The 14,316-nt window shown below is 39.1% G+C and overlaps 1 protein-coding gene across 1 annotated transcript in view; it reads right to left on the bottom strand.

Annotated features, from left to right (window-relative positions):
- Window positions 1-14,316, bottom strand: part of DNAH8 (dynein axonemal heavy chain 8) — a 296,755-nt gene that overhangs the window by 255,511 nt on the left and 26,928 nt on the right. Inside the window, 2 exon segments of the mRNA XM_069487596.1 lie at window positions 2,250-2,357; window positions 8,638-8,751. Coding sequence (XP_069343697.1) covers window positions 2,250-2,357; window positions 8,638-8,751 — 222 coding nt within the window.

Here is a 14,316-nt window from a genome sequence, read left to right as displayed (position 1 = left end):
TCATGGTGGCTCACATCTATCATCCCAGCACCTTGGAAGGTTGAGGCAGGAGGATCACTTGAGCCCAGGAGTTCAAGGCTGCAGTGAGGCGAGACCTATCTCTAAAAAACAAAATAAAACAAACAAACAAAAAAATTGTATGCCTTTGCCTCCTGTTAATCTGTCTTTTGTCAGTTCATTTTCAGTGAATCTTTAAAGAGTAGAGGGGAAGCTTTCTCTCCACAACAAAGAATCACCAAGTTTCTTTGATCAACAAACCCAAGAACCGAGGCATTAAACTGAACAAAGAGAAGAAACACAGAAGAAGTATAAGTAAAACCTCTTAAAATATCTTTTGTTAACTAAATTAATTCACGAGAAAGACACAAAAGGAATTTATAATCATAAAAACAACTAGAGAACTTGGAAATTGAAATCTTTGTTGTCAAAATTTAGAAAAATGTATTCTATTGATGAACCAACACACAAGAAATTGGTACATGAAGAGCAAATGAGTGAGCTGCAAAGTCAAAGTACAAAGAGGGGAGAATAAAATAAAGAGGACTGGAAGTCAGATTCCAGGGGAGAGAATAAATTGAATAAGTGAGTTAGAAATAATCAAACGCAAAAGAGGAATATTTCCCAGGAATAAAGAGAAAGGAAAGTCTTTGGATTGAAACAATCCAGCAAGTATAGAGATAAATGTAAAAAGACCACATCAGTTTGGAGTTTTAGAAGTTCAAGTATAAAGAAAAAAAATCCTAAAAACTTCTTGAGAGAACAAAACCAGTTACCTGCAAAGGAAAAAAGAATCAGATTAGCACCAAACTTCTCATCAACAATATCGGATACTAGACAATGACTGAGCAATATCTTCAAAGTTCCAGGAGAAATGATGTTGAACTTAAAAGCCCAAACTGGCATTTGAGTGGTTGGGAAGAATAAGGTTATTTTCAGATACCTAGGAATTCAGGCAGTTCACCACCCACAGATCGTCCGTGAAAAAATTACCTGAGAATTTTTTTCAGCAAAAGAAGTAATGAATCTAAGGAGGAAGATGAGGAAATCACAATACAGTGGTGATCAAAGAAACTAGCAATACTTAGATTGATTTTAGTCCAAATACTTGTTGACTCATGATGTTGAAAAAAATGTTAAAAATAATATAGAACTGTTAAAGAAAAAATTACTCAATGATACTTGAGTATTAAGGAAGACTTTATTGAGGACCATTGTGATAGGTGTGAGGGACCACTGCAGTGGGGAAGAGAGAGTGGGCTCAACTCCAAGCACAGAATGGGCAAGTGGGAATTTATAGCCAAAGGCAGTGCAGAGGTCAACAGAGGGAAAGTTACTCAGAGGAAACATGAGGGGTAAAGAGAGATTTTGGCAAAACTGACCTGACAGGATTCTTGCTGAAGACAGGCCAGGGTGATCAGAAATCACCTGGGGTTGCAGGGAGTGGAGGATGGGGAAGTTGATCGGATATCGAGGGTGATAAGATATCGAGGATAGGGGGTTCTTACAAAACCGACTTAGCAGGGTTCTTTGCTAAAACTAGATTTTATGAGGAAGTGCACAGATGGGCACAGCAGAAGATTCAGAAGCATGACTGGAGTCTGGTCAAGCAAAGAATCTTGGCCAGAACTAAACATCATCTCAAGGTGGGACATATATAGCAAGAACAAGGAGACAAGTGAAAGGGAAAAATCCCGAGATCTGAGATTCTTGTCTTATTTAGGACATAGAGAGTGATAAAATCTATACTTTGCTTTTTAAAACAGCTGAAATGTGACTGCGACTTTACGTATTTAGTTCCGCTGGAATCATTTACAAAGAAATTCTACTCATGTGTTTCTTGGATAATTTTTCAAATTATTTAATATAATGTATCATATGGTGATACACAGGATTTTACACAAATCACAGTGCTGGTGGGAGTAACTAAAGAAGCACTGTTAACAGTGAACACAATCCTTACTTCTTGAGTAGACTCAAAACCACGTGGAATGAATGAATTAGAAAACCACCAGCTATTTTTTTTTTTAAGTCTTGGAGCTTACTTCTGGCAAGGAGAAAGGTACTGATGACCCCCTTCAATTAAGTACAGCTGCCTCCAGTCAACAGCTATCTTTCCTTGTCCACTGGAAGGACTAAAATCCACAACTCTGAGAGGCACTCAGACTTCCCAATTCCCCGCCCAGGCTCAGAGCGAAAGAATTAACTTTCTCACAGGATTGCATGTGTGATTGCTCCCCTTAGAAACTCACCTTGATAAACAATGAGGTCATTCTCTCCGAGGTATTATAATACCTTGACACACCGTGAATCATTCTGATGGCATTAATCAGATTTTGTATCCCATGTGCCATGGAAACCTAAAATCAAAATATATTAAGTGAATTCCCTCATATGTTTATAGTTTAAATAATCAATATTCTATAATATTCACAACTCTAAACATACACAAAATAGTGTGACATTTTCATCTGAAAGTCAAATTTTACTAAATGCAACATGGTATCCTAGACTAGATCCTGGAACAGAAAATAGGACATTAGTTTTGACAAACATACCAAAGTAACGCAAGATGGTAACAGGAGAAACTGGGTGAACAGAATTCTGGACTGTCACTGCAACTCTTCTGTAAATTCAAACTTAAAAGTTATTTAAAAATAAAATTTTAGAGATGAAAGCAACTTTAAAGAGTAATAGTTCAATTTGCTCTTTTTAAAGATGAAGAAACTGACAACTTCAGGGGTAAAGTATTAGTTATGGTCAGAAAGCTAGTTAAAAACAAGAAATGTGACTAGAACTCATTTTCACTTATTCAACTCAATTTACCTTTCAGCAAACTTTCTAAGTGCCATGAGTTTCTGAAGCTACTGGGAAAAATCTAAAGCTAAGAATTCATGAGAAGCTCACAGCAGAGTCAACGAGACAAGTACAAACAAGTAGAACACGTAGAACAAAGGAGAACAAAGGAGAACAAAGCAGAACAAGTACAAGAAAGATATAAAACAATTACTAACGTGTATTAAATGCTTACTATATGCCAGGTGGTAGACAAACAGCTTTACATATTCCCCTAACATATGCTGATAACCACCACTTAAGGTAGGTTTGATTTCATCACATACAGAACATCACTGATTGTAAGGCTGCACTATTATTTTATGTGCTACTGAGAAAGAGAAAAAAGAAAACACCCAAGATGGGGAGTTTATCTCCCACATAAAACTAGGCCACCAGTAGGCTAAACTCTCTCTGTTAAGGTAAACATGAAATAAACCAACCTTGGAGAAAAAGGGAGAAACAAAACTAAAACTTAGACGCTACCAGGGGAAGGAGAGAAAACTCCCTTGAGAATTGGTACCACAAGCTGGTATTCAACTGTAGTCAGAATTCGCACCAATGGTACCAAAAAAAAAAAAAAAAAAAAACAGAACACAAAAAACACCCTCAAGGAGAGAACTCATCATTTAAGATGGTATCAAGTCACAACCACAATGATTCATAAAACTTGATTGACCACAAAGTATGTCCTGAGTTCAGAGATGTTAAAATGTGAAGAAATGTGTGACTTGGAATCTATAAAATAAAATATTATTATTATTATTCCCATTTTGCAAATGAGAAAATAGAGAGGTAGAGATTTTAAAGTGTCTTGCCAACGGTCCCACAGCTATAAGTTGTGCACTGGAGATTTTGAGACCCTGCTTGTAACCATGTTGCAAACCACTACGGAAAGGCAAATAAAGCCAATGGCGCCCTGCCTTCAAGGAGCTTGCCTTCTAATTGATAGAACAAGATAAAATATATCAAAATATTTCTTAAATGGTGATGGAATCAATAAAACCAAGAAAAACAACTACTGATTAGTGTATTATAGGTGTAACTGTGAAATAATTAAATCCATTTTATGTGGCTTATGAAAATTGACATCATTACTTTATAGGTAATCCTGTATGTCAGAATTCACATTATATATGCTATCTATACATCAAAAAGATCCTAATAAAAATATGCCTAGAAGAAGTCCCTTTTTCCCTTGCTAAGTCAAGTCTACAAAATACCCCTAACTCCAATAAAGAGGCTCAAGAATGATATTAAATAGTTCCCTCGGGAAAGTGTCCTTCATCAGAATTTTAACACATTGCCACACTAGAAAAAAATTTTTTTTCCTTGGGGCCACAGTGTTTTATTATGAAAATAGAAAAAAAAAGATCCTTTCTAATTTAATGAAAATTTGTTATTTTTTATTATTTTCTACGTGTGAGTTATACGCAATTAAATTGTTAATATTAACTGTAACAATAAGAACATCAACAGATAAAATCTTCACCAATCAACTGCAGGGTTTTGCCCAGGTTTTGCTTCACGAGGCCCCGGGCAGTTAACACATTAACTGCCATGTGAGTTGTATTTAACTCAGCTAGTTTTGAGCCCGGGGCCTCTTAATTCCAAAAATGTAGATTAAATGAATAAAAGTCAATAAATTTTGTTTTTCATTAAATCAGAAAGGATCATTTTGTTTTTGAAGTTTTTATTCTATTTTCATAATAAAACACCATGGCCCCAAGGAAAAATTTTTTTCCTAGCGTGGCAGTCAATGTGTTAATGTGTTAAACATCGTTATTTACAATAGTGGCTCCTTGAGTGCACAGCCCTTGCCTGGCAATATACAGCATTCAGACATCTACATGTGAAACACACACTAGTAGATATGTCTACAGCATGTGATGAGGCACAGTAATCACTATAGCTCTGTGAGCCACAGTGAAGCCATCTTGTATGCAGGCTAGTGCAGCCATCTTGTGTACGGACTCACTGTTGTGTGAAGTTAAAAAAAAAGAATACATGAATAACAGAAAAAAATTTATACAGTGATTAACTTGTAAGTGATTGTTTAAAATCATTAGGTGTGTATAGTTACATTGTACTATGCTTGGCAGTTCCTTGGAAAAATGTTCCTTGGAAAAATGTTCCTTGGATGTTCCTCAAGGAAATGTTCCTTGATTTAACGGTTGCTATTTGCTTCTGTAAGTTTGCTTGCTTATGAATTATTATAATCAACATGTTCTGAGCTGTATGTGTATTGTTAGTATTGTTAGTGGTGAAGGTATATAACCCCTTCCCACTTTAAGATCGGGGCCATTCTCTGTCTCTGGACTTTCCCAGGACAGGGGTGGTCACTGGCCAGCTAATAAAGACTCCTAATTTGGCTCAATTCGGTCTTTAGGTGGTCATTTCTCACATCTTAGGCTATAACACAGCACAATACTCGGATGATAAAAAAATGAAACATATATAAAATTTATGAACCAGAAATGGAAGTGTGAGTCCTCTGCACTTTTCCTGTCCAAATGACAGTTATAAACTAAACAGAAATTGCTGGTTGCTTTTAATGAGAATAAAGAAAATGAGGGAAAAAAGATTTTTGAAACTACAAATACAGTGGGTATGAGTGGGAAGTAATTACATGACTCACAACCACTTGTACTTCTGTCATTTCAAAAGGTAATGCTTGAAACCTTCCTACCTCAGAGAATAGAAAAAGCTCAACAACCACAACATAATAATAATAATAAAGTACATCCATGGCTACAGTAACTGAACAAAGTTTTTTAAAATTACTAGGATAAAAAAAACAGAATAAATGACTTTTAAATTATATGAATTTAAACAAGTCTTTGGAACTAAGAAGTTGAAATCAGTCTACCTTAAAATTTAGTCTTGATAGCAATAAAAAGCATTCTTTCTTCCCAATTTACTTTTTATAATCAAAAGCTCTAAATATGTAGAAAAGTACAGAGACTAGTATAATGACCAACTATACCCGTCACTAGATTTGACAAATGTTAACGTTGTGCTATATTCACCTCCTCTATTATTTTTTTACATCAAGAGCTACTTGCAGGTAGTCCTAGAGCAGGCTATAGGTATATGTGTATTTCATATTCGCATCTTCAACTCTTGTGAGTAACCCCAAATCCTTGTGATCTGTAATGATTTTAATTTTTCTTAGACATAAGTTTTAATTGCTCATGTTGGAAAGTTTGGAAATCAAGTCATGGAGCTACTGAGTGAGCCAAACAATGCTCCTATATCTCCAACACTATACAATTTAATTTTCTTTACTCCATGGTCATATACACAGAAACACCTAAGAAGTGATATAAGTGTTCTCACTTGAAACAAATTTTACAAAGGTTCCCAACAGAAGCCCAGTTGCTGGTATGAGGGATATAAGTGAGTAGAGAGTGAAATTTAAGAAAGTTATAATTCTTTGTGAATAACAACACTAATAAATTTTAAATAAAATCTACCATTGCTTATGGAATCAATTAAAAGACTTTGCTTCTGAAAAGTCTTCCTGTCCTCTCTCATGGTGCTCCCTGGTGGATGATGGACTTCCACGTGGCAGTGAGAACCACATCTGCTCAGGACTCTCAACCCACATTTTCCCCTCTCCTCCCATATTAAGCTTCTTGACTACTGATGCCCTCTTAGGATGGGTATGAACTGCCCCTACACCTCCCTCTTCTCCAAATATAAGTGATATAGGTCATAAACTCTTTCCCCTTCCCCACCTCTAGGATGAACCCAAAGCTTACTCAAGAAGGTTGGACAACCAAACCATGTGGCTAGCAATGCCACCTCTATGGAAGATCTGACTATCTCTTCAAAAATTAGAATGGAGAATACTGAACGCAGATACCAGACACTAATATAAATTATTTTGAAAGCATTTTAACTTAGAGAATACCTTGGAGAAGCAATACAGTGAAGTGGAAAAAAAATACAATCCAGAATGCTAGAAAGAGCCAGATTCAACTTTGGTCCCCTCACTGATAGTTGCAGAAATGCTCAGACTCAGTTTCCTAACCTTTAAAATGAGGGTTGTTGTGCATATAGAATGAAAATGTATATTTAAAGCACGTAGCACAATGCCTAGAACAAAAGATTAGGGGTTCTCAAGCCCATGAACATCTTTAAAAAGACAACTGTTTAGAGTTGGGCACAGTGGCTCACACCTGTGTAAGCCCAGTGACTCGGGAGGCTGAGGCAGGAGGATCACTTGAGCTCAGGAGTTCAAAGCTTCAGTGAGCTATGGAGATGCCACTGCACTCCAGCCTGGGTGACACAGTGATACCTTGTCTCTAAAGACAAAAAAAAAAAAAAAAAGACAACTGTCTGGGCAGCCCTTCTGCCTAAAAGTGATCCACAAAAGAGGCAGCACTCAGGCAAGATGGGGAAATAGTACCCTAAGTTCTCAACAAACTAGCTTCCATGACTTCCCCTTTCTATCTAAAGAAAGGATAGAGGGTTTTCTTTAATTTTCATATTTCACATGAAATATTATGAAATGCCAGTTAATTTATAAATTCAAAATTAATAGGAACTTTAGAAAAATAGGCCAGGTGCAGTGGCTCACTCCTGTAATCCTAGCACTCTGAGAGGCCAAGGCAGGAGGGTCACTTGAATTCAGGAGTTCGAGACCAGCCTGAGCAAGAGTGAGACCCTGTCTCTACTAAAAATAGAAAAAATCAGCTGGGCACATGCCTGTAGTCTCAGATAGTTGGGAGGATGAGGCAGCAGTATCGCTTGAGCTCAGGAGTTTGAGGTTGCAGTTAGCTATGATGATGCCACTGCACTCTAGCTAGGGTGACAGAGTGAGACCCTGTCTCAAAAAAAAAAAAAAAAAAAGAATAGAAAAGAAAAGAAACTTCAGGGAAAAAAGCAAACGGTAGTGCTAATATGTTCTTTAAAGGAACTCTACAGAGAAAAGTAGGCTTGAAACTAGAAGATGGGTTCTGTCCTACATCACTGATTCACTGAGTGATGCTGGCAGTCATTGCACCATGATGAGATTTGGTTTCCTAATCTGTAAACTAAGAAATATCTACCATGGTAGGCAGCCTCAGAGATGGCCCCAGTGACGCTCACCCTCATGGTATTCACACCCCTGTATAGTCCTCTAGCCCTGAATGTGGACTCACTGACTTCCTTCTAACCAATAGAACACACCAGAAATGATGGGCTGTCACTTCTGAGATTAGGTTACAAAAAGATGGTGGGCTTCCAACTTGGGAACTGTCTCTTGCTCAGTCTTGAATCATTCACCCTGGGGGAAGTGGGCTGGTATGTGGAGAAGTCCATGTGGCTAGGGACTGGGTCCTGCCAACTATCACACGAGTGAGCTTAGAAATAGACCCTCCCTAGTCAGCCTCCACTTTAGATGAGACCACAGCCACAGTGAACAGTCTGTCTGCCACCTCATGAGAAACACTGAGGCAGAAGGACCTAGCTATACCTCGCCTGCCTTCCTGAACCACAGAAACTCTGATAAACGAATGCTCATTGTTTTAAGCCACTCAGTTCTGGGGTAATTCGCTATGAGCAATGGAAAAGTAATATATTCATCTTTTTTAATTCACAAATGAAGTCATACTTATGATAGTCCTATGTATTTAAATGTGAGTTAAAATATTAAATATAGTATATAATTAATAATAAATATATAATAGGAAAATGTATGTCTTAAGTAACTTCTCAGCAATGTATGTTTTTCCCAATATATACATATTAAGTTATTTTTAAATGCATTAATCATATAAGTCAATTTTTTAAACTGCATTTTAAAAATATACTTACTAGATCATAGTTATACAGAGGTTGACATACTTTTTCAAGAGTGTACAGATATCTAACATTATCTTTTGATTCATTTGCTGTATCAGTGATTCTTGCATCCAAATCACGCCAATTCTAAGAAAAATACATATAAGAATTCTATGAAACATCCAAATATATTCAAGAAATTCAAGCTGTCTTCCCTAATTGTACATATACGAAAGTATTATATGTTAAATGTTATCAATATATCTTTTTAATAATATTTAAGACTTAGAGTTACTATAAACATCTTAAATAATTTACTAAAACTTAAGACTCGGCCGGGCACGGTGGCTCACGCCTGTAATCCTAGCACTCTGGGAGGCCGAGGTGGGCGGATCGTTTGAGCTCAGGAGTTCGAGACCAGCCTGAGCAAGAGCGAGACCCCATCTCTACTAAAAATAGAAAGAAATTATATGGACAGCTAAAAATATATATAGAAAAAAATTAGCCGGGCATGGTGGCGCATGCCTGTAGTTCCAGCTACGCGGGAGGCTGAGACAGGAGGATTGCTTGAGCTCAGGAGTTTGAGGTTGCTGTTAGCTAGGCTGATGCCACGGCACTCACTCTAGCCTGGGCAACAGAGTGAGACTCTGTCTCAAAAAAAAAAACAAAAAAAAACTTAAGACTCATTCTATTTGTAATTAATATCCTTTCCATAGGTTTGAACTGGACATGCTTCTACTAGGAGTTAGTATTCCAGGTTAGTTATTTGTGACATTATATTACACTAGGTCTTCAAGAATTGGTCAAGTTATTAAAACAGAACATTATTCCAAAAAAAAAAAAACCCTATTAGCAAAGTGAACTCAATCTGAAATCGACACTTTCTTGCAAGTGGTCATCAAGTAGTCCCTGCTTAGACAACTCTAATTATGAGAAAGTTCTTTTCCATTTTGAGATGTCTGTCTTCCTGTAATCTCCATTCACTTGATACAGTTTTGCCTAATGGGACCTCAGAGAACACACAGCATCCCTTCAAATACTAGAACATATTTACCACAACATCACTAAGTCTTTTACTCAAAGACAAATACTCTGTGTGCCTTTAGTCATGTAACAAGACATGGTCTTAATAGCTTCAACATCTTGGACTTTGTACTCTGGACACACACCAATTTTTGTCACCATCACTCTAAACACGTGTACCTAAGAAATGAAAGAAAGCTTTCAAAGTGATCTGGCCCATGCTAAGAAGAATCAAAACATCACCTTCCTTTTTCTGCAAACTATATCTCTCATAAAGCAGCCTGAGATCAAAGACTATTTGGCCAGTCATATCATTCTATCAATCGATTCAACCAAAATTGCTAAGGGTTTATCCAAACTTTACTTCATAATTTTCTTTCCTGGTAGCAGGATTTTTTAATCAATTCTTAATAAACGTTATCTTATTATTAACTGACCATTCTCTCATACTAAAGCTGATAAAATCAAGTGTCTGCCTGAGAACTGGTCAGAAATAAAGAGAACATGGAATGGTAAGGTCTGCCCAACCAAAACAGAAATAACATGCTCTGAATTAAACTATTTTAAAAACCACGGGAGCCAAAAGATATGTCTACAAGCCCATTCACCAAAGGAGTTGAGGATATCAGTATGGGACCACCCCCCCTCCAATTCTAAACCACTTTTGACCTTTTTGGATCTTGAAATTGTCATCCAATATATTTTTCCCTCCCTCCACAGTATCATTGATGGAGTTACTACCCTATTACCATATCATTTGTATTCTTCCTAAAGGATACATATAAATATTTTTAAAATTAAAAGCCTAAATGTTACTATGGCAGGTCACTAAAGACCTCTCCTCAAGAGTTTAAAGTGTATATGCCTTTAACTCATAAATTCATAAATTCTCTTCCAGGTATACATCAGAAAAATTCTTGCACATGTGCACCAGGAGATATTAACAAGAATGTTCACAGAATCATTGCTTGCAATGACCTCAAACTAGAAACAATCTAAATGTCCACTTTGAGGATAATGGATAAGTATTAATACTATTCTTGTAACTCTTCTGTAAGTCTAAAATGATTTCAAAACTAAACCTGTCTTAAAAACACAAGCTACAGACTAGAAAAAAATTTGCACTCTAATTGTCAAGGTCTGTAGAGGGTCTGGGGTTTTACTCTGCCTAAGCTAACAAATCATCCTTTTACCGTTTCACGGATGATGGGAGAAGACATGAGATTCCTGGGTCAGAGACAAGGATTTTACTCACAGCACAGCAAGCGGCATGAGCATTACGTTGTGTTGGTTCAACCATGTACCCTAGATCCCCCCAGATTGATGCTTGCATATGCAATAGGTTGTGTTTTGGGAGAGAAACATCAAGCTTAGGGGAATTTATCCTTTTTATAGTGAGTGGTAAGCAAATCTGCTCTTTGTCTGTGGGGACACATTAACTCATTCCTCAAGGCAGCTTACTGCAAACAGACCCTGAGAAATGTCCAGGTAAAGAGGAGTCAGGACCTTGCATCCTTTTCATAGCTAGCAAAAAAAAATGCGCAGAAATGCTCAGAGACATGGTGGATTGCTTCATCCCACATATATAACAAGTGATAATAGATATAACACATAAAGAACTCCTAGAAATCGGTATAAAACAAAATCTGAAAATGTTTAAAATTGGAGACAGACATAAAAAGACAATGCACAGAAGAAATGCAAATAGCCAATAAACTTGTAAAAGTTGCTTCACTATTAATAAGGAAAGGAAAAATAAAAGAAGCCATTTTCCATATGTCAGATTGGCCATATTAATTTTTTTTTTTTAAGAGACAAGGTCTCAGTATGTTGCCCAGGCTGGAGGGCAGTGGCTATTCACAATTCCACTACGGAACAGCACAGGAGTTTTGAACTGCTCTCTTTTCTGACCTGGGCTGGGTCACCCCTCCTTAGGCAAGACTCCTTAGGGAGTCCTACTGGTCTCCCACTCTCAGGAGTTAACCATATTGATATTGAACTTAGTGCAGACACCACATAGGCATAGTGCACTACAGCCCGGAACTCCTGGATTCAAGCAACTGCCCTGCCTCAGCCTCTGAGTAGCTAGAGCTACAGGCTTATGCCACAGCTCCTGGCAAAAAAAAATAAAATAAAATAAAATTTAACTGATAATAGGTATTGAAAAAGTTGTGGAGTATCCACCCTATGGAAATATTTGCACATGTGCATATAGAAGCTTCAAACTGCAGCAGTGTTTATGAACACACAGAAGAGGATTCATTTTCCTAAAAGCTAAACATGGATTTACCATTTGACCCAGAAATTCGACTCCTAGGTATATACTCAAAAGAAATGACAACATATGTCGCCACAAAAAGTTGTACAATACATGAATGCTCATAGAAGCATATAGCCAAAATGTAGGAACAACCCAAATGTCCATAAACTGATAAACAAAATGTGGTATTATCCATACAACAGCCATGAAAAGGCATGAAATACTGATAAATGCTACAACACAGATAACCTTGAAAATGTCATGCTGAATGAAATAAGCCAGTAAAAAAAGGCCATATATTATATGATCCCACTTATATGGAATGTCCAGAATAGGCAAATTTCTGAAGACAGAAAGTAGATTAGTGGTTCCTTAAGGGTAGGGGAGAGGGTAAAGGTGGAGATAGGGAGGTGACAGCTGAAGGGTGTATGAAGTTTCTTTTGGCACAGCTTAATCTGACAGGCATCACTCTCTAAGGTATACTATATATGAGGGGGAGTTAAAGAATATCATGGTATGACACAATTTATTTAATTAAAAAATTAGAAACACAAAACAAAACTCTGTGGTTTCATATGTGTTTAGTAAACATATCCAAATGCCACAGAAGATGTTTGAAAAAATAAACAAACAAAGTAGAAAACTGTGGTTGTCTCTCTGTGCTTACCATTCAGGAACAAGAATTGGGGGTGGGTGTGCGAGGGTGTGTGATTAAGAGAGACTTGTTTTACATGTACTGCTTAAATCTTTTACCAAAAAAGTATTAGTGAGGCCAGGCACGGTGGTTCACGCCTATAATCCTGGCACTCTGGGAGGCTGAGGCAGGAGGATTGCTTGATGCCAGAAGTTCAAGACCAGCCTAAGCAAGAGCACGACCCTGTCTCTACAAAAAGTAGAAAACTTAGCCAGGCGTGGTGGTGTGTGCCTGTAGTCCCAGCTATTCGGGAGGCTGAGGCAGGAGAATCACTTGAGCCCAGGTGTTGGAGGTTGTAGTGAGCTATGGTGACACCACTGCACTCCAGCCTGAGCAACAGAGTGAGACCTTGTCTCAAAAAAAAAAAAGTATTAGTGCATTTTTTGTACACAAAAATATATTAAATATATAAAGAAAGAATAAATAAAAAGAAAAGGATCTAGAAAGAATCAAGTCAAACTGTAAATAAAAGATGACCTCCAAGAAAGGAAGTAGGATCACAGGGAAGAGATGTATGATAAGGAGAATCAAGATGGCGGGTGAGAAAAACCTCCAGCCAGAGTGTCTCTGCAAGAAAGACAGATTTTAGAAGAAAGTGAAAAAAATAGTCAGGCAGACGAACATAGATCAGACGAGGGTTGGAAGGGAGAGTGCCTGAACTACAGGAGACACCACACGAAGAAGCTGCAGAGGAGACCTGGAAGGAGAAAGGCCCCCGAGAGGCTTGGAGAGCAGCAACAAGGGTAGGTGGAGCAGCTACATTTCCCCTCCCTTGCATTTTGGACTGTGGGTGGGCTCCTGAGCGGAGAGACCTGCCCACTCCAGCCCAGAGACAGCCACCACCAGTGAGCCGTGAGCCTCTTGCGAACAGGGCACTAGGCTCCCGCTTCCTCGAGGCACCTCCCAGTCCGCAGACCCAAGGCAATCTGCAGGCACCATATTGCTTCATTCTCCCCTCCCCCTTTGCCTACCAGCCACTGCCGAGAGAAACAATTTAGCCACCACCCGGAGGCATCTGCAGGGAACGGCACCTCTCCTTTTGGGGACCTACAGCAGACTGAGCGGTACTCAGATTGCGAGCTCCCTACCCACCCGGCCTCCCAGGTGCTGCTTGCCTGGTGACTCCAGGAGAGCGGGGTAAATTCTGCGGCAGAGAGACACCAATCCAGCCTGGGCACCCCGTGGGTGACGTGAGACTAGCACTCCTCTCCCTGGAAGGGTCAGGGATTGATCTCCAGGGCCCAGGGGACAGGCCTGCAGACCAGATCCCATACACCCAGGCCTCAATCACATTGTCCTGGGGCACAGAAGGGTTATTTGCAAACGACCCTACTGAGTGTGTGTGCCTTCAGGGGAAGATCAGGGTGCCTGAGGGACAACCCTCCTCTCACAGGAAGGCCATGCGCCCGGCCCAGTCTGCGATCCTGGGCAAGGAACCTCCTGGCCTGCATGACAGCCAGGGTGGATCCACTGGCTTGAGGTCCTGCCTGCTGACAGAGGCCCCGGATAAACTGCGGAATAGGGAAGGGTGGAAAGGAGCAAGGCCTTTCCCCCACACGCAGATTTTCCTGCTGAGAGGGGCCATTCCAGCCCCTCCCTGGAAGCTTTGCCCAGAAGCAAAGAACAGACCTTTGACCCCTGCTAACAGCATTTGTGGAGCTTGAGGGCAGGCTCACCCAACCCAGCTCTGCCCAGACTCACTCCCTGACCTGCCCCCCCCACCCCCCCCCCCACG

The sequence above is a fragment of the Eulemur rufifrons genome, chromosome 15, assembly GCF_041146395.1.
Source record: "Eulemur rufifrons isolate Redbay chromosome 15, OSU_ERuf_1, whole genome shotgun sequence".
NCBI lineage: Eukaryota > Metazoa > Chordata > Mammalia > Primates > Lemuridae > Eulemur > Eulemur rufifrons.
Note: the sequence above shows the minus strand (reverse complement) of the source record. Positions and strands in the feature narration are given on the sequence as shown.